The following is a 17,633-nucleotide window of genomic DNA, read 5'->3' on the forward strand; positions in this document are numbered from 1 at the left end:
CCCAGGAGAAGAAGGGGGTAGACAGAGGGGCAGCGGGTGAGACAGAAGGAGCCCTGGGCAAAGTCAGGCTCTACCTGCGTGACCTGGGACTCTTTTCTTTCCCTCTCTGGGACTCAGTTTCCCTGTGTATGCGGTGTCAGGGCAGAGGTGACTCACCTCACCTCTCTAAACCCTTTTAAAATGATCATTCAGGCATCTAAGGGCCAGGAGTCTGTGACTAGAGACGTCTTCTGATCTGAGGAAATGAGGGTGGACTAAGTGGGGGGGACGAGAGGTCCAACTAAGTTTTGGAGGAGCCTTGGCAGACCTTAGTAGGGAAGGGAGGGCAAGAGGCTGGCAATGGAACAGTAGCAGGTCCTCGAACATACCTGTTGGGTGAGTGAATGAGAGGCAGGGAAAGGGTCCCTAGGAAGAAGGTAGGCCCCAGTCTGCTCTGCAGTGTGGGGCTCCCACAAGGGTCAGATCACCCGTGTCTGTTCCATCATCTAACTAGGAGACCCAATTCTGCCCTTGCTGCGTAAGCTCGGGAAGCTCAGCTCACTCCTCTGGGCTTCCATTTCATTGTCTATAAAATGGGGAAATAATTCTTTCCTGCGACTCGTGGGGCTGTGAGATGATGATAGGAAGGGATATGTTTGAATCTGAAGTACGCTGGGTGACATCGGGCAGGGCTCCCTCCCTCTCTGTGCCCATTCATGCCAGCGCCTTGGGTTTCTTCTTCTGAAAAGTGACTGATAACCAGAAAGTGTCAGTTAAAGGCACTCTCAGCCCCCCTGCCCTTCTTTGGGGACCTGCCTGTGCATCGTTGTCTCTCCCGCCAGCCTGGGCAGCCCTGGAGTCGGACTGCGTCTTACTACCGCATTCCCAACACCCAGCAGTGTCCGGCACATAGTAGGTGCTCAATGTGCTTGTTCGATAAATGGATGTCACCTGAATCAGTCATATAGGTGATCAGAGCTGCCTTTATAGATGGGGAAACTGAGGCACGGAGAAGGGTGTCCGCCCCAGGTGCCACGGGAGGTGGGGCCAGGCCACTTTTTAATAAAAGTGACTCAGCGGTTGGCGTGGGCTGCGGAATTTCTAAACATCCCCTCACATCCTGAGAGAGCCGGCGACGGAGGGAGCAAGCAGAGGGGAAAAAAGGAAGAAAAACAAGAAACTTGGGGGAAAAGAAAGAGAGGGGGGAAGAAACTGAAATTGAAAACAGACACACGCGTCCACCTTCCCCGCCCCCTCACCCCCCTTCTCGCAGCTGAGCCAATCAGAGGCTGCCCTGCAGCCTTTCCCCCAAAGTGGGGGGGGGGGGCAGGGAAGCCCACAGTGGTGTGAGCTCGTGGGGCTGCCAGCGCCCGCAGTCCCTGCCCATCCCGTCTGGGACCCAGGATCCCTCTGTGAACAAGTTGGAGGCAGAGAGGAGGACAGAAAGGAGAGAACCCGGCCCCTCTGGCCAGCGGTGCCGGGAAGCAGCCCGAGCCGGCAGCACAGCCGGCCAGACCCAGGGCGGCCCCTCCTGGCAGCCCTGCTCCTCCAGAAGGATGCTTTGGGAGTGAGGCCACTCCTCACCCCTGCAGCCCCCCACTCCCTCCATTCTCCTGAGGCTCCTGGAGACTGCAGCTGTCCTCCCTGCTCTTCTGCCCAGCCTCTGCCCCATTTGGGGTCCGACAAAGTCTTTCTGTTAATGAGAGGTCAGTGAGGAGGACTTCCTGGAGGGGGTGACAGCCCAGAGCTCAGGACTGTGCCCACACCAGAAGGCATCAGCAGCAAGGTAAGTGCTGGGGGAAGGCGGATCCCCAGCCCCTTGTCCTGTCCCCTTGCTCCAGTCTGTGCCTTCTTGGGTAGGTCAAAAAATGGAAAATATTTTTAACAAAACCAGATGGGAGGAGGCCGGGAGGCTATGGGCGACGTCAGGCCTGGAGGAGCCAGTTCTCTCCTCTCCTGCTCAGGCTGCTTCTGGAGTGGGTGGCCTTGGTCTCCACAGCCCTGCTGCCCCCTGCTTTCATCAAATGAACCCCAGAAGTTTCTGGGTGCAGACTGAGGGCTTCCAAAACAAAGCACTGCCTGAGGGAGTCGGAGAGAGCTGGAAGAAGCTTGAGGGGGGAGTTGGGAGGCAGCAAGCAGGGTCCACGGAAAGGGGAATCTCGCAGGGGATAGGGGACCTCAGAACCATGGCCCCTGTCTCTGGGTGCAAGCCTTGTCCTTAAGAATTTGTCTGGCTCTTGGCCAGTCAGCCGCCAGGCAACCTCTGGGGATTTAAATGGATTTGCAAATTTTCCAGATTCCTAAGATGTCCTTCCAAACCCCCAGTGGCTGGGAAAGCGCGAAGGCAAGGGAGCTGTGGCAGGCCTAGCCGAGTGGTCACGGTCACGCAGCTGGGGCTGTAGGGCTGGGGGCCTGGGACCGGCCATCAGATGTGGGGGGCCCCTCTGTGAAGAAGGGGGAGTCGGTTGCTGGGCTCTTCACTCTGGACCCAGGCCGCTCCTCAGGCTGCCTTGCTGCCTCCCTCCTTCCGGACGCTGCTTTTACTTCATCCTAAAACATGAATCTGATTGCGATTCCTTCGTTGATTCCCCCCTATAGAAAGCCCCAGCTCCTAATAGCAGCTGCCGCTGATTGACACCTACTGCATGCCAGGGGTGCGCGGTGTGCTTTATGGGCACGATCTCATGTAACTCACCAGCAGCTCCGAGGCAGGCATGTCGGTTTTACGCGTGAGGTTCACAGCGGCTACCGAACTGTATCACAGGGCTAGTAAGTGGCAGAGCTGGGGGGGAGAATAAGCTCCCTGCCCCATTTCTCCAAGCTTGGGCCTTGTGTTCCTGCCATTCAGATCCCAGGGTTCCCAGGAGGAGAACACACAATCCTGCCTGTGAGAACGCCCTTCCTCATCACCTCCATTTTCCTTCAAGGACCTTCCCTACTTCACCTCCTCCAGGCAGCCTTCCGGGGTTCTTCCAGTCTTCCAAGCACTTGCCATGCCCTTTGCCTGGTTGCTTGGCCTTCTCTTCCTTTTTGTGCTCTGTGTGCACATCAGAGCTCATTCGGGCCCCAGGTTTCCCCATCTTGTGTTCTGTCCCCAGCATGCCTGCTTGGGCAGTGAAACTGAGCAAATATGCCAGTGAAAGGTAGGAGGGGCTCACTGAAGACTTTCTGTTCCCGAATGTGAGACCAGAACCAGGCCCTCCCTTCCCTCAGGTGCCCTTTCAGAACATTACACTTCCCTCCAGACTGTATTTCTCTATGTCAAATGGGGAAGAGTGTCCCGGCCTGTCTGCCACCCCAGAGTGCACAGAAGCCTCTAGCAATATATCTGAAGTCACGCAGTCCTCCCCTGCCCCCGTGCCAGAGGCTCTCGACGCACAGAACTCGGGGATGGAGGGCCATGTTGGTCACTGCCGTGGAGCGCTTGCCCTGTGCCAGGCGCAGAGCCTGCGACCCCACACACCTTGGAACCCCCACAGCAGCTCTCGGGAATCCCCATTGTCGTTACCCCTATTTTGTAGACAAGGAAAAGCCAAGGCTCAGAGAGGATATGTGACTTTCCCAGTGTCACACAGTCAGAGCAGTCAGAGTTGGTACTTAGGCCGAGGTCTGCTTGAAACCAAAGACTTAACCCCTTGCTACCCAGGAGAGCCCAGGTCAGAAGGGAGAGCGTCTCCATCCTCCCACAGAGGCTGCTTCTGGCTCCAGCACCTTCCACCGCAGTAAGTTCAGCATCAGGTCCCAGCTGCTCCCAGGTCCACCCGGAGCCTGGCCTGGTCCCGAGTGAGGAAGGAGACCATCTGGCCAGCACCTTCCCTCTAGTGGCGATCAGGTGGCCCTCCCTCCTGTGTGGGAAGAAGAGCTGAGGCTGGTAATTGCCCACAGATATGGGGCCGTGGAAAGCACCGTGGATTCAGAGTCAGGAGACCTGGCGTTTGCCCTGGCTCGACTCAAGTTCCCTGTATGGCCAACCTCGGTCCCCACGTCCTTTTTCTGGGTGGCATCCACATCTGCAGGGCAGTGGGCACCATGGGTAAACCACGTCAGGTTTGGGCATCAGAAGACTGCATTAATCCCTAGTTGGCTCCTGGATGACTGTATGCCCCTGGGCCAGCGCTTTGTCGCTCTTGGCATCAGTCCCCTCCTCTACAAGCCGCAGGGAGGCATGTAGGCTCTGTGAGTGTAACATAGGTAAGGCGCTTAGTGGTTCTTGCACTTGGCAGGGCTGGACCTAATGATCATTGGCTAAGAGAGGGCCACTGCTCTCCCTTCCTCCTGCACAGGACTTGGCAGTGAAATTAGTCTGGGATCCAAAAAAGGGTTATGCCAACAGAAGGGACCTGGACACCATGGGTATTCTAAAAGTCCACTTCCACCTTCCAGGCGCAGTCTGGCTCTGAGACCAGCTGCCTTCGGGACCGGAGGAGGGGACTTGGTGTTTGCTCAGGATGGACTGCTGAGTGTGGTGGGGAGGGAGGAAGGTAGGAGAGGGTCTCTAGACTGCCCTGAAATGCCTTCTGTGCCCATCTTACTCCTTTGCACATGTTTCAGAACCCTGGGGCAGTGGGCCCTCGGAATGTGGGGAGATCTCCCTCCATTGTTTTCCATTGGCCTTCCCGGGGGGCCTCCCCGAGGCAGAGTTCATAGCTCCTCAGCCGGGGAGCAGTGTGGGCAGGGCGAGAACACAGGGACCAGCAATCCCTGAGTGCTTTCCTTGTGCCTCCCATCCCATTACTGTGAAGTTCACTGCTGTGCTCCTTGGGGCTTTGAACAGGCCCAGCATTCAGAAAGTGCTTAATAAATATTTGCCAAACTAATATAATCATCACAGCAACCTCCAGGAGCAGATATAAACTCTCTCTGTTTTACAGATGAGGAGAAGCTCAGAGAGGTTAAGTCAGTTGCCCAAGGTCCCACAGCTAGGAGGTGGTAGAGCTGGGGTTCGCATCCCGGTGTTTGTGACTCTGGAGCCCTAGAGGAGAGGCTGAGTGGGTCACGGGCCATCCTTGGGGACCCAGCATAAACTCTGAGAATGTGCCTCAGCTGTGGGGGCCCCTTGGAGTTTCAGAGGTGGTCGTCAGACCCTGGAACCCATCCTGTGTGACTGTGGCTGAGTCAGGCCCTCTCTGGGCCTCAGTTTTCCCATCAGTAAGACCAGGAGGTTGAACAAGATGATCTCTGAGCTCCTTCCAGGCCTAAAACAATTCCAGGATTCCAAGCCACGCCAGCCCGGACTGGCAGCCACACAAGCCCTGTTGTGTATTCAGGCATCATGCATATTTAACTTCACAATGAAAGGATTTTTTCTTACCCCTTCTTCACCCGTTACAGAAAGAGGTCAGGATCGATGACCACTAATGGAGAACTGTAACCTGCAATAAAGAGGAGAGACTTCCTACAGTTAGAGCGGCCCATTCGGTAATGCACTCAGTTTCTTGGGGAGCTCCAGGGCATGTTCCTGCAGAGCCCACTGTCCATTTTCCCGGGGTACAGAGGAAGGAGGGTCGGAAGATGTGCCTGTCGGGGTGTGTATGCGTGGATGCTGTGAGCCTTTAGGCCCCTACCAATGCCGATTTTTTGAATCTCATATGCTCTGATTTTAAGAAGAAGGCCTTTGGCCCAGTGGTGGATGGACAAACGGTGGGGTCCAGAAGTGAGAACCGATGCGGGGTCCGGGTGGGAGCAGGTGTGGAATTTATACACGTGTCGCTTCTAGTGTAGGGGCCACCTTAAGACCCTCCCGAGACGTCAGACCTGGAGCCGCAGTCCAAAGGGCTTCCTGAACCCCCAGACCCTCATCCCGGGGACCCCCCCTTCCCAGATGCTTTCTGGGGCACCCTGCCCCCAGCTTAGTGCAGGAGGCTGAAAGTCAAAGTGAATCGCATTACCGCCCTCTCTCCTCGCTTCGGATCGGGGCTGTTTGATGTCTCAGGTGCCCGAAACCTTTCATCTGCCCGCGGTACCAGCTTCTCCGCCCTGTGATGGGAATGATCGTCCCTTGGGAAGTGGGGGCAGTGGGGGCAGCAGGGCCAGGGAGTCAGTTCTTGAAGGTCAGAGATGAAAATGACTCTGGGGGGGTCACCTGGTTCCACTGCCGCCTTGTACGGGTGGGAAACTGAGGTCCAGAGAAGGGCTGGTCCAGAAGAGAGGTCCAGTCGTACAGAGGGTCAGTGGTAGCACTGAGCCCGGGACCCCGCCAAGCACGTGCCGTGTCCTCCCCATCCACCTCTGTGATCCGAGGCTCCCTCAGCCCCAGTTCTCCCTGGGCTGAGGTCACAGGGCAGAGTCTGGGCTGAAGAGGAAATGCCATTTCCATGAGGGGTGGAAACCCCCCAGGATAGTTTTGTGGACCCAGAGCTCTCCCCACGTCACTTCTCCATTGTGGCCATGATTTCCTTTTATATAAGTGAGGGGGAGGCCAGGGGGGCAGCTCAGTGACCCCAGATGTTCCATCCCGCTTTGCGCTTAGCCCCTGCCAGGTTTCTGTGGCTGTTTCAAACCCTCCTTGCCGCCCTAGTAGCCTTCCTTCTTGGGAAGTAGAACCAGCTGGCGGGTCAGTCTCCACCCCTGAAGCTGAGCCTCAGTTGGGCATGGGGGGTTCCAGGGTGAGTCCATAGGGCAGGGCTCAGTTTTACAAGCCTGTCGCAGCTGTAGCTTGGGGCACGGGGCTTGAAGGGAAAAGCTCACGTCTGATGCAGTAGACTGTGGGCTACCCCCTCCCACCTGTATTCATACCTTTATCGGATCCTGGGCCGTGGCCTGTCTGCTGAATGGGTAGGTGCCGTAGTGATAAATAATGCATGGGAGAGACGGAGAAACACGCTGCTGGCTGGCCGGCTGGCCAGTTGGCCTCCCTTTTAGTCCAGGGCGCAGGGATGGTGCTCCACGCTTGCAATTCTTAATAATTTTGGAACCAGGGGCCCTGCATGTCCATTTTGCATTTGGCCCCACAAATTATATAGCTGGTTCTGCCAGGGACTTGAGGTAGGGTTTGAGACGGTCTCATACCCGAAACTGGCCTCGCTGCCGCCACCGTCCCCGTTCTAACCCACGCCCTTCCACAGATGCTAACCTGTGCCTGTCACTCCTGTTTGAGGGCAGGGGCTCCCTCCTCCCACAGTGCTTGGAGTTGGAGTCAGACTGTTATTGCCACCCGACCAGCAGCCGGTAGCCCCCTACCCCACTATCAATACCCAGAAAAGTTGGCTTCCTGGTGCCTCCGGGGCAAAGCCTAAGTCCTCACCCAGGACCCCAAGCCTTTCCCAAAGTGACCTCTGCATTCCTTCGTTGGGTCAGGCGTGAGCCCTTCCCTACCTCTGTGCTACAGAGCCCTGATTTCTGACATCAGAGTTCTCCCCTGCTATTTTCCCAGATGCCCTGAGATCTCTCACTCCCCACACAGAGCCGCTGTGGAATACCCTTCCCTGGCATCACCCACCAAAGAACCCAACTGAACTCTGGAGGCCGAGCTGGAGGCCGCCCCTTCCCCACTGAAAGAATCCCATACTCATGACACGTGCCATTACTGAGCACCTGTTATGTGACAGGTGCGTTTCATCATCATTGCCACTCCTCACAGCAATGGACAAGGAAGTCTCTTGTGCCATTTTCCTGGAAACTGGGACTCAGGGAAGTTAAAGTCAGAGAGGTCATGCAGTTACAAGGTAGGAGAACTGGGACTTAACTTGGACCTGGATTAAGTGGCTTCAGAGCGGGACTGCTGTACTTGGCCTGGCTGGGCCCCCATGTGCTTTTGGTGCCCTGGGTGGCATCAGGCACAGTTTGCTGGCATCGGGGCCCCCTTTTGCCCTCTAATCTAGCCCATCCCATCGCCACCCTGGAGGGCAAGAGTCCCCATTGGCTGCCCATGCCAGCTTCCCAGCCTAGCGAACCCCAAGGTATTAGGGGACAGCTGAGGCCCCAGGCCTGAAGACCAGAAGGGCTGACCCTACAAGGCTATTGGATCCCTTATGGTGTGTAAGCATCTATTAAGCATCTACCATAAGCCTAATTCTGTATTAGGAATTTGGAGGCGTCTGAAAAAATTGTTAGGTGTGTTTGCTCATTTGTGGGGAATCAACTGAAGGGACTAAAGCAAAGGTACAGGAAGGAAGTGGTTGGCAGACAGGGGACTGGGAGTCATTGAACTTGGGTTCTGGTCCTGGGTGGGCCTTTAAATCCCTGACTGTGCTAGGAGTCACCCCCTGCCCCCTGCCCGCTGAGCCTGCGGGTGGTACCATCTATAGCATGCAGCCGCCCCCTCCTAAGGGGTCCTTCTGGTGGGTGCTTTCCCACCATCTCATTTATCACAGGCGTCCCTTTGCTGACAAGCCTGGCCCGGGGGGCCTGGGCTGTGCGCTCACTGGCCAGACGAGTGAGTGAGTGACTTACTCTCCCGTGAGCGAAGAAAGAAGAACGAGGCCACTGACTTGGCACAGGGCTGTCTGCCAGGCCCTGTTCTAAGCATTTTACTTGTATGAACTCATTCAGTGGTCTCCCCAGCTCAGTGACGAGCCCCGACTTCCAGATGGGAACTCTGAGGCCCAGAGAAGCGGAGCGACCGTCTGTGGGAGAATCGGGGCGCAGGACTGGAGACAGTGGTGAGAGACAGACGCTGAGAAAGGGAGAGGGAAGCGGAATGTGGGAGTTTTCTCCCCTCTGGCTCTGCTGCCCCAAGGGCTCTGAGGGGAATCTCAATGCTCCGTATTGGCCCCAGTTAATGGCAGGGCTTCTCGTTAGCCAGCTCGCTCTGCCCGCCTGCGGGCTGGGGCTCGGGGCTGGTGGGGGCAGGCCACGTGCTGGTGGGTCAGGACAAACGGCCTGAGGCCTGCCTGCCCCCTGCCCACTTGGCTCTGAGAACCCATTCTATTTGCGGCCCCCACCCCGGCCCAGGGCTGATCCTGGGCTGGCAGCAGCCCGGGGAACAGAAGGTTTACTTGTCTGCGTCCGCCGCACCCCCCTCCCCAGCCTCAGCCCGGGACCCCTCTCAGGGGCTCCTTCGGCTGCCAGGACCTGGGCTCTCCGTTGCCATGGCACCGGCCGGAGATGAGGCTCTGGGGGGCAGGGGAGGCGGTGCAGGGAGGGCAGCGAGGGTTGGTGGAGGCCCAGAACTCTGCAGCAGCCGAGGTGCGGGGGCCCCGGCAGGGGCAGGCCTGGACCCCGAGCACAGCGGGCCTGTGGCAGAGCCGGCCACACACCTAGCCTGACGGCCTGGATGCTCCTTCTCGGAGGCCGTCGGGACAGGCCTCAGGGCAGGCCAGCTACTGCTCGGGCACGGCTCCTGCCAGGCCCAGGCTGTCCTCTGCGAGGACTCCTCTCCTCAACCACGCGCTGACCCTCAGGCTCTGCAGTGAAGTTGCAGGAAGGATCTGAGCTAGCCCTGGCCTGACTTTCAAATGACTGGGTGAGCTGGGGCAGGCCCCTCGCTCACTCTGCAGCTCAGCAGGGGAAGGCTAGGACTCTGACCTCAGGATCCTTCAGTCCTTGAGAGCCTGGATTCTGTATGGACCCCATGAGGATAAACTCATTTCGTCTTGTTTCCCTGAGGACAGACCTGTTTCTGGGCGGGAGACAGGCAGTCTGTCGTGACAGTCAGGAAGACAGGTTTGGAGTCAGACAAGCCCGAGTTTGTATCCCATCTTCACGGCTTCCTGGCTGTGTCACTTTGGGCAAGCTACCAGACCTCTCTGAGACTCAGTTTCCTCCTCATGAAAGGGAAATAATGACTGTCACAGGACTGTTGTGGGGACAAAACAAAATCCCCCATGTAATGAACATGTTTGAACAGCCTGACCTCTGAGGGTCCTGAGCCGTCCAAGGACGGACTGGGTTATGGATGGGGTGATGAGACCCTGGCCATGGGAGGTGTGCCATTGTGGACTGGGCAACCCCTTGGTTTGCAGAGAGGGAGGGGGAGACGTGAGTATTTGGGGCCCCTTCCGGCCCCAAGGTCGCGGGCTCTGTGAAAGGTGGTGTGACTCCGGCCTTGTTCTTCAGCTTCAGGCTCAGCCCGCTACAAGGAGAGCCTGGGCCCCCAGGAGAGGTCAGGAAGCAGAGGGGAAAGAACAAGGCGGGTGTGGCTCACGGACTGAGCCTGTGCTGTGCGCCAGGCCTGGCTTTGTCATCTTTACCTCCCGCCTTAGGGAGGCTGTTACGTGCGCGTGGAGCCAGCCTGCTCTGGGGTCAGTCTGCCCAGGACTGAGCGCTGGCTCCACCTGTGGCAAGCTCCGTGACCATGGGCAAGTGATTTCACCGCTCTGCGCCTTGCTTTCCTCATCCGTGAAAGGGAGCAGCGACCCGGAGGTCATGGGCTGTTCTGAGGTCATTCACATAAACAGCTTAGCCCAGGTATCGGGTGGCACAAACTAAGAGAGAGCTATTCTTCCTGTTGTTTTCAAGCCTGCTAGCTCCTTGTTCCCTTTGGCAGGGGCTCCGGGGGGTCCAGATGGGCTCCAGAGCACTCGGGTCCAGGGATCCACGGGGCCTGCGCAGAGGCCTGGGGGTGGAGGTGGGCAGCCCTGGGGGACGAGCAGGGAGGCCAGCGAGGCGCCGGAGGAGGCAGGAAGTGTTTGCTCAGCAGGCGGGTGAACGGGAGCACGCGGGCCTCCCTCCCTCACTGACCTCCTTCTCAGGACGGTTCTCAGCCTGTGGGGGGACCCAGGCCCCCTCCCCTGGGCCCCCAGTGGCCGTGAAGCACACACTGAGAGCTTTCCCACGAGCTGTTCCAAGTACCCGGGCCTGCGTTATCCCCCACCCGCAAGCACACACTCTGGCGGGTGAGGGGGTGTGTGGCAGGAGGGGGGGTGCTCAGGCTGGGGGGACTCAGTCCGTTCTTTATCAGCCTGGCTCGGATCCAGACAGATGTTTCGTTTTATTTTGAACTTCCAGAAAATAGGTCATTTCTTTCCATTGTGTCCCTGGGGAGGCCTCCTGGGGAGAGGAACACAGAGTGAGTGACGAGTGTGGGGGCCTCCCTTGGGCCCTGGGGAGCTGGGAGGGCAGCGACCTCCCTTCCTCAGTCATGATGAGCTGCTGGCAGGCCCAGGGCACCTTGTTTCTCAAAGGCTGAGCTAAGAAGTCAGCCCATTCCTAGGGGCACTGGGGAGCCACGGAGGTGCCAGGGGAGCACGTGATCAGATAGGTATTTCAGAAGGTTCCCCTGGTTGCGGTGTGAGAACAGGCCGGAGGGGACAGACTGGAGGTGGGGAGACAGAGGGGGACGGTGCAACGGGACAGCCAGAGGCGACCAAGCTGGTGCTGGAGGGGCCTGGGGAGGGGATCAGAATGCCAGCCCATGGAGCTGGCACTGTTAGTCTATGCACTTGGACTCCCAGAATGGCTAGAGCCCATGCCAGGCGCCAACTTAGATTTCTGCTGCTTTGTTTGGGGGACCGCGTAGGTACCAGGGAACCTGAAGGTCCTCTGGGTCTAGAGCAGCGTGGCAGAGTAAGGCCCGGGTGACCGAGCTGCGTCGCTGAGCGAGTTGGGCCAGGTTGCTCTCTCTCTGGCCTGGATGTGGTCCTCAGGCTTGGGGAGGGACTCACTGCGTAGAGGTGGAATGGTGAGCATTTATCGACACACAGGAGTGGGGCTTAGGATTGAGGGTGGCAGGTGGGAGCCCCACAGCCTCAGCCCCTTCCCAGGCTTCTACCCCCACCGTCTCCCTACCCAGTGGCCCCTACGGTCCTCCCTGGCTCCCGGGATGAAGGTCCTCTGCCCGGGCTGCAAGAGCGCACCTACGTCTCAGCCCACTTGGAGGAAGGCCACACGGGCCACCCTCTGCCAGGTCCAGCTGGTGCGGCCCTCGCTCATGTGCTCTCCCAGCTGCTGGAGGGAGGACTCGGTCCCTGCCTCCAGACGCCTCTTGCCCCCACACACTCCCAGGCCTAAGGCTGGCTGTCTTCTCTGAGCTGAGTCATGACATCCAGGCCAGGGCCCCTCCCCGGCACCCCACCCCCACCCCAGCATTCCAACATTGCATAGCCGCCTTCCCCAAGGAGGGTCCTGCGAGCCACAGCCTGTCAGCCCTGGAAGAGCATCCAGGACGGCCCTGCCCACCCTGTGTACAGATGGGAAGACCAAGGCTCAGCAAGGGGCACGGCGGCACGATAGGTGGGTGACAGAGCTGGGGCTAGAACCGCATCCCCTTGTTCCCAGTCAGGGATCCGCCCCGGTTGGCCCCGGGGACGCAGAGTGGCGAGGGGAGCACAGAAGAGAGGACGAGGCTGCCGGCAGCATCCCACTTCTGCCTGCACCTAAGGGAGCCCCCTCCTCTGAGGTTCCGTCCCCATTCCCTGCCTGGGAGGGACAGCACAGGGAAAGTGACTGACATAGAGGTCCATGTGTGGACAGGGGGCAGGGGGCGTTCTGTGGGAACAGGGTGGGCAGTGGATGTAGTCCGAACCCTGGGTCTTGAGCCACCAGCCTCACATCCGAGCTGGGACTGGAGCCAGGGCTGCCCGGTCAGGTTCAGCGCCCCATTGGCCACCTACCTGAGTCTGGCTTGCCTAGGTCAAAACACTGGCACCCGTCTCTGTTTTTCTCTAAGCCTCAGTTTCCCCCCCTGTACAATGGGCACAGGAAGAGGGTTGGATTGGATAGATGATCCCTGAGGGCTGTGGAGCTCTGATATTCCATGACTCCAACCCCGTGACTCCGTAGCTAGGCCTCCTCCTCCCTCTGGCATCTTGCTTATTCAGAGCACCCTTGGCCCGAGACTGCCTGCCCCAACACCGCCCTCCTCCCTGCAGCAGGGCTTCCTGCCATCCCCACCTCGCTGCTCTTCTGCCCAGACTGTTCCCTGCCTCCAGATGGAGGGTCCCTCTGTCCACTCAGGTGCCCACAGCCCCTCCAAACCCTAAAGCAGCTCTCATTCCTGCCCCTTTGCCTCATTCTCGTCTCAGAAAATGACATTGTGTCCCCACACACACACACACACACACACACACACACACACACACACACACGCCTGCCCCCCTCCCCGTATTCCAGTATTCCAAGTCATAATCAGGAGTGGGGGCTCCTGCAAGCTACCTCTCACTTCAGCCCCCCAGCATCTTTCACCAAGTCCCGTCGCCTCTCTGCTAAACCAGCCTTAACGCCGTCTGTCTCCGTCAGCCCCCGCCGCCTTGTCCCCAGCCCAAACACAGAAGGCGGTGGCACAGGCTGGCACAGAGCACTCTGCCGAGGTTCACTCTCTGCTCTGCATTCCTAGGTAAGTTCCCTAAGTGCTCGCTGCCTCAGTTTCCCCACCTAAAACAGGAATACCCTTGCATCTATCTCACAGAGTTGGCTGAGGAACACTGGCTTGTGTTGGGTGTTGTGGCTGTGTTCGGGTGTGTTGGTGCCTGTGTGCACACAGGCCTCCTGCACGTGCGCAGCTTGGCCGGGGCTGGGTACACATGTGACTTGTGGCACGCGTGCGCCCCGCCCATGGGCGTGTGAGAGAGTGCGCGGGCAGCAGTCTGAGCCGTGTGCGCGTGTGCAGCCACGTGTGCCGGCGCCGCAGGAGCTCTGTGCACGTGGGTTTTGTGTGGGCACACACATGTGCCGTGCCTGCGGGAGGGCTGGGCACACACATGGCCCGGCGCACAAGGGTGTGTTTCTGAGCAGCGTGTGAGTGAGTGCGTAGGCGGGGCTCTGTGGCGTGTGTGCACATGCTGGCCGTGTGCAGGCCTCCCTCGCCGGCAGCCACGGAGGCCCTCCTCCCTGGCCTCCCTGTGTCGTGGGAGTCTCAGGACCCCGAGGGAGGAAAGCTGCTGCTGGCGGATGTGGCCAAGAGGGACTGGATTTATTTAGATTAAGGTGGTGGGAAAGAAGTGGAGACTCATAGGAGCTGGAAAGACAGAAGGCTGGGCTCAAAATGATTCCCCAAGCATGCCGGCTCCCCGGACTTGGGGTCCACATTCTGCTCCCCCAAGCAGATCCTTCTGATTCACTGTGAGGAGTGGGGCAATGACGCCATCTTTGGACCTCTGTTCCCAACCTCCCCCCACCTGGCCAAAATAAGAGGAACCATGAGGTCTTCCTGGTACTCAGCGCTCTCCTCATGGGCAAAGGGGGGATCCTTGAGAGTCCCCTCCCTCTCTCTGCTTCAGGGGCTCCCCAGGCAGGAGAGTACGGCAGGTAGGAGGGTGCCGGCATCCTGACTGTGCCGTCTGCCTTGCACCAGGTGACTTCTCCCCGGAGTGCAGGCCTCCCCATGAAGAAGGGGAAGTTGTCACAAGCCCACAACCTCCAAATTAGCTGCTTGGGCCTCTCTGGGGTTGGCTGGCACCACAACAGCCTCTGAGAAGCACAGAGGTCCATAAGACATTGGGTAAATAATTGGGGGTATCAGGGAGTCATCTGAGATGGCCCCGGGAGGTTAGGCTGGGTGCCCCCAAACCCTACTCTCGTTCTCCCCGTCCTCCTGTTGTCCACGCCACCCTTCCTCTTGCGGCCTCCTGGGTTTCCATATTACCCGTTTATTTGTCTCAAAGTCCCCTTGAAAGACCGGCTGACTCCTAATTGTAGAGATGGGAAAAGTGAGGCCCAGAGAGGGAAGCGATTTGTCAAAGTCCACACAGCATGTCTGTGACCAAATGGTTAGGAAATTCAACCTGTGGCATGAGATGGGTTGTGGATTCTCAAATGACTCCAGGCTCAGTAATGTAGCCCCCTCCTTCTCATTGGCCCTCACCTCCCTAAACCACCCTAGCAGGAATAACAGTGACCAGAACCTTCTCTCTGGCCAGTCAAAAACACAGTCTTAGAACAGGGGTAGCTCTTAGAGTTGTCCCATCCAAACCTCTTCCTATATTCATGGGGGGAAACTTGAGTCCCAGAGGAGGCGGGAGATTTGCTGAGTCTCAAGTGAGTCTGAGGTCCCTTGTGACTGGAGCCAAAATGGTCATTTCCTAGAGGGAGAAGTCATTCCAATATCCCTGGGGCATCTACACTCGACCTGAGCTCTTCTGCCCACCCTATCCTCTCCCTAGTCTGATTCTGCCTTTTCACTGTGTGACTAGGCCATAATTCTGTCCCTCTCTGGGCCGCTGCCTGTTCAAGAAGTCCCCTCCTTGCTCAGAGTCTCAGAGACTCTGAGCTGCCCCCAGCCCCAGGCCCAGTAGGGAGGAGCCAGGGTCAGGGGAGCTGGGGGCCCAGCCTACAAGGCCCAGCCTTCCAGAGCCAGGCCAGCCCTGGTTGCAGTGACCTCCCATCTCCAGGCCAGCCGACCAAATTCCTCCTTTAGAATAATAAACAGTGTGGCCAGCCAGGGAGGCTGGGAGGGGAGGGGCGGGGAGGCTGAAATGACCCCCTCCCCCAGCCTGGGCTGCTAATGATTTTCTTTGGCTGAGATTTCAGGCAGGAAGGGGGAGCAGGAGGGGCACCCACCGAGGGGCAGATGGGCCTCTGTGGGGGCTGCTGGCTCTGCCTCGGCACGGCTCACTCCTGCTGGCAGAAGACTGGCATCCAGCTGGAGGAGCTGGGGCAGGAGGGATGGGAGTGGGGGTGCTGTGGAAGGGCTGGGCTTCGGGTCTGGAACAGCTGAGAGAGAGGAAAGGGGTGGAATGAGGAGACCCTCAGGCAGGCCGGTCCGAAGGGACGAAGGGACGGGGAGAAGGAGGAAAGGCAGAGCAGAGCTAACCAGAGAGCTTCTTGGGGTGCTGGGCAGAGCTGAGCCTGCGGCCCCGCATCAGTGGTGGCACACTCCCCATCATCCCATTTTCACAGCTGGAGACTGAGGACACAGAGAGAGTGATGGCGCAGGAGGCAGCCCCAAGGGGGGCTCAGACCCGGAGCCCAGCCCTGGACTGGAAAGTAAAGGGCTGTGATGGGGAGTGGAGTGGGGGCAACCTGGGTGTGGCCTGAGGAGCCGGGCCTGGCTGGGCTGCCGCTCAGGGAAGTCAGCAGACCCGCGGCACGGGAGGCTCCCTGTGTCTGGTCATGTGGTCACGTCCCATGTTTCTTGCTCCATGACCCCTGTCCACGTCTGGTCTCCTTCCTATTGATGCTGCCGGCAGACCCTCGCAAGCTTGGCTACTGGTGGTTATCTGGGATCCTCAGATGGGGCTGCCAAGGGCAGGGATGGAGCAGAGACCCACCTAATGCTGTGTCCCTGCTTCTGTCTCCTGCTGCCTCCTGCACTGCGTGTTTTCTCCCGTCAGTCTCTGCGCCTGTCTCTCTCTGCCTCCATCATTCCAGGTCTCTTTGTCCCCCTCCACGACGAGCTCTGCTGTGTCACCCTGCGCAAATGTCTTTCCCACCCAGAGCCTTGGTTTCCCGGTCTGGACGCTGAGGGTGGGGAGCCTGGATTCAATAGTCTCCAAAGACCTTTGAAGTCTTGCCGTGCAGTGGGGCCTCCCCAGGCTCAGCCCCTGGCCCCTCTCTGCTAGGCCTCCCTGTGCAGCTTGGGGCTGAGTAAAGGGGGCCCAGGCATGGGGGTGCCCCCCCACATTCCGCAGCCCTGACTCCCCCGCTTCCCTTCCCACAGCCGCCTCCACTTCCTGTTGTGTTTTTGGAGCCTGTGGGAGTTCTCTGGGCTCTGGCTTTCCCCCTCCTGCTCCCCCAGGCCTTTCATCACGCTTTCCCAAATATTTGTCCTGGCAGATAAGAGCCTGGTATTGCAACTGTCACCCGAGGACTGGCTGTTAGAGCTGGCGGGCCCCTAGACACCATCCAGCCTGAGTCCCCCACTCCCACTGTACATATAGAGTAACTAAGGCCCAGAGAGGCCCGGGTTCAATCAAGGCCACTGGAGAGAGAGAGGCAGAGGCAGAGCCAAAGTAGGGTCCACGCACCCTGAGGCCTAGCCCCGTGCCGGGGAAAGGGGACTCTTGGGCATGAGTGACCTCTTGATCATGGGACATGGGTGGCTTTTGACTTCAGCCCCACGGACATGGAGGCTGGGTGGTCTGGGCTGGGGTTTACTCTGTAGGACCCAGGTGCTAAGTCCGATTTCGCAGTGACTCTGCCCACTCTGAGCCCTGACCCTATTTAACTCTGCAGGACACCATGCAGCTTCCGAGCGCAGTGCCAGCTCCTGTCCTCAAAGGTAGGTACGCTGTGGCTTCCAAGTGTCATGCCAGCTCCTGTCGTCAAAGGGGTCAGGGGCCCCCGGGGAGCCATGAAGCAGAACCCTGGAGCGGGCAGGGGTGGTGCATGCTAGCACCGGGGCCCGGGAGCCCAGGGGCGCTGCTGTGTTCCTGAGCCTCAGTTCCCTGCCCTTCCAGGGGTGCTCAGTGGAGGCCTTCTTCTACGGTCTACTCAGCTCAGAAACCTCGGTGGACCCCTGCTTGTCCAGAGCCATCAGCCCAAATCCTTTGCTCAGCCCTCCATACCCCATGCCCCCTCACCAAATGTCCCCACCCCACTTGCTAACAGTCACCCCGGTGTTCCGCCTCTTCTTGGCACTCTTTGGTATCAGCCTGGCTGGTCTGCTTCCGGTCTGGGGCTCCCCTCCCCTGCCTGGATCTCTCACTGGCTATGAGCTCCCAAGTCCTGGCTGGGCTTCTGCTAGCACACCCTTCCCTCACTAGTGCCTGTTCCACGCAGTCGGTGCTCCAGGGGCTGGGCAGTCGACCAGGCGGTCAACGGTCACTGGCCATCAGGGACCAGCCGATAGCCTACCGAGGCTGGCTGGCTGGCTGAGCACCCGTGGGTCTGGAGGACGT

The 17,633-nt window shown here is 58.9% G+C and overlaps 1 protein-coding gene across 3 annotated transcripts in view; it reads left to right on the forward strand.

Moving 5' to 3' along the window:
* The first annotated feature begins 1,311 nt into the window (after nucleotides 1-1,311).
* PDGFRB (platelet derived growth factor receptor beta) overlaps nucleotides 1,312-17,633 on the forward strand; it is a 39,471-nt gene continuing 23,149 nt past the window's right edge. The window contains exons 1-3 of one of the 3 annotated variants that reach the window (XM_087867861.1): nucleotides 1,312-1,765; nucleotides 5,311-5,397; nucleotides 16,969-17,014. In XM_087867861.1, coding sequence (XP_087723987.1) covers nucleotides 16,975-17,014 — 40 coding nt within the window. In that variant the 5' untranslated portion in view covers nucleotides 1,312-1,765; nucleotides 5,311-5,397; nucleotides 16,969-16,974. The remainder of the gene's footprint in view (nucleotides 1,766-5,310; nucleotides 5,398-16,968; nucleotides 17,015-17,633) is intronic. The other 2 variants (XM_045815267.2, XM_087867860.1) reach the window with 2 other exon arrangements.

Source organism: Ursus americanus, chromosome 15 (genome assembly GCF_024610735.1).
Source record: "Ursus americanus isolate L20-20 chromosome 15, mUrsAme1.1.p, whole genome shotgun sequence".
NCBI lineage: Eukaryota > Metazoa > Chordata > Mammalia > Carnivora > Ursidae > Ursus > Ursus americanus.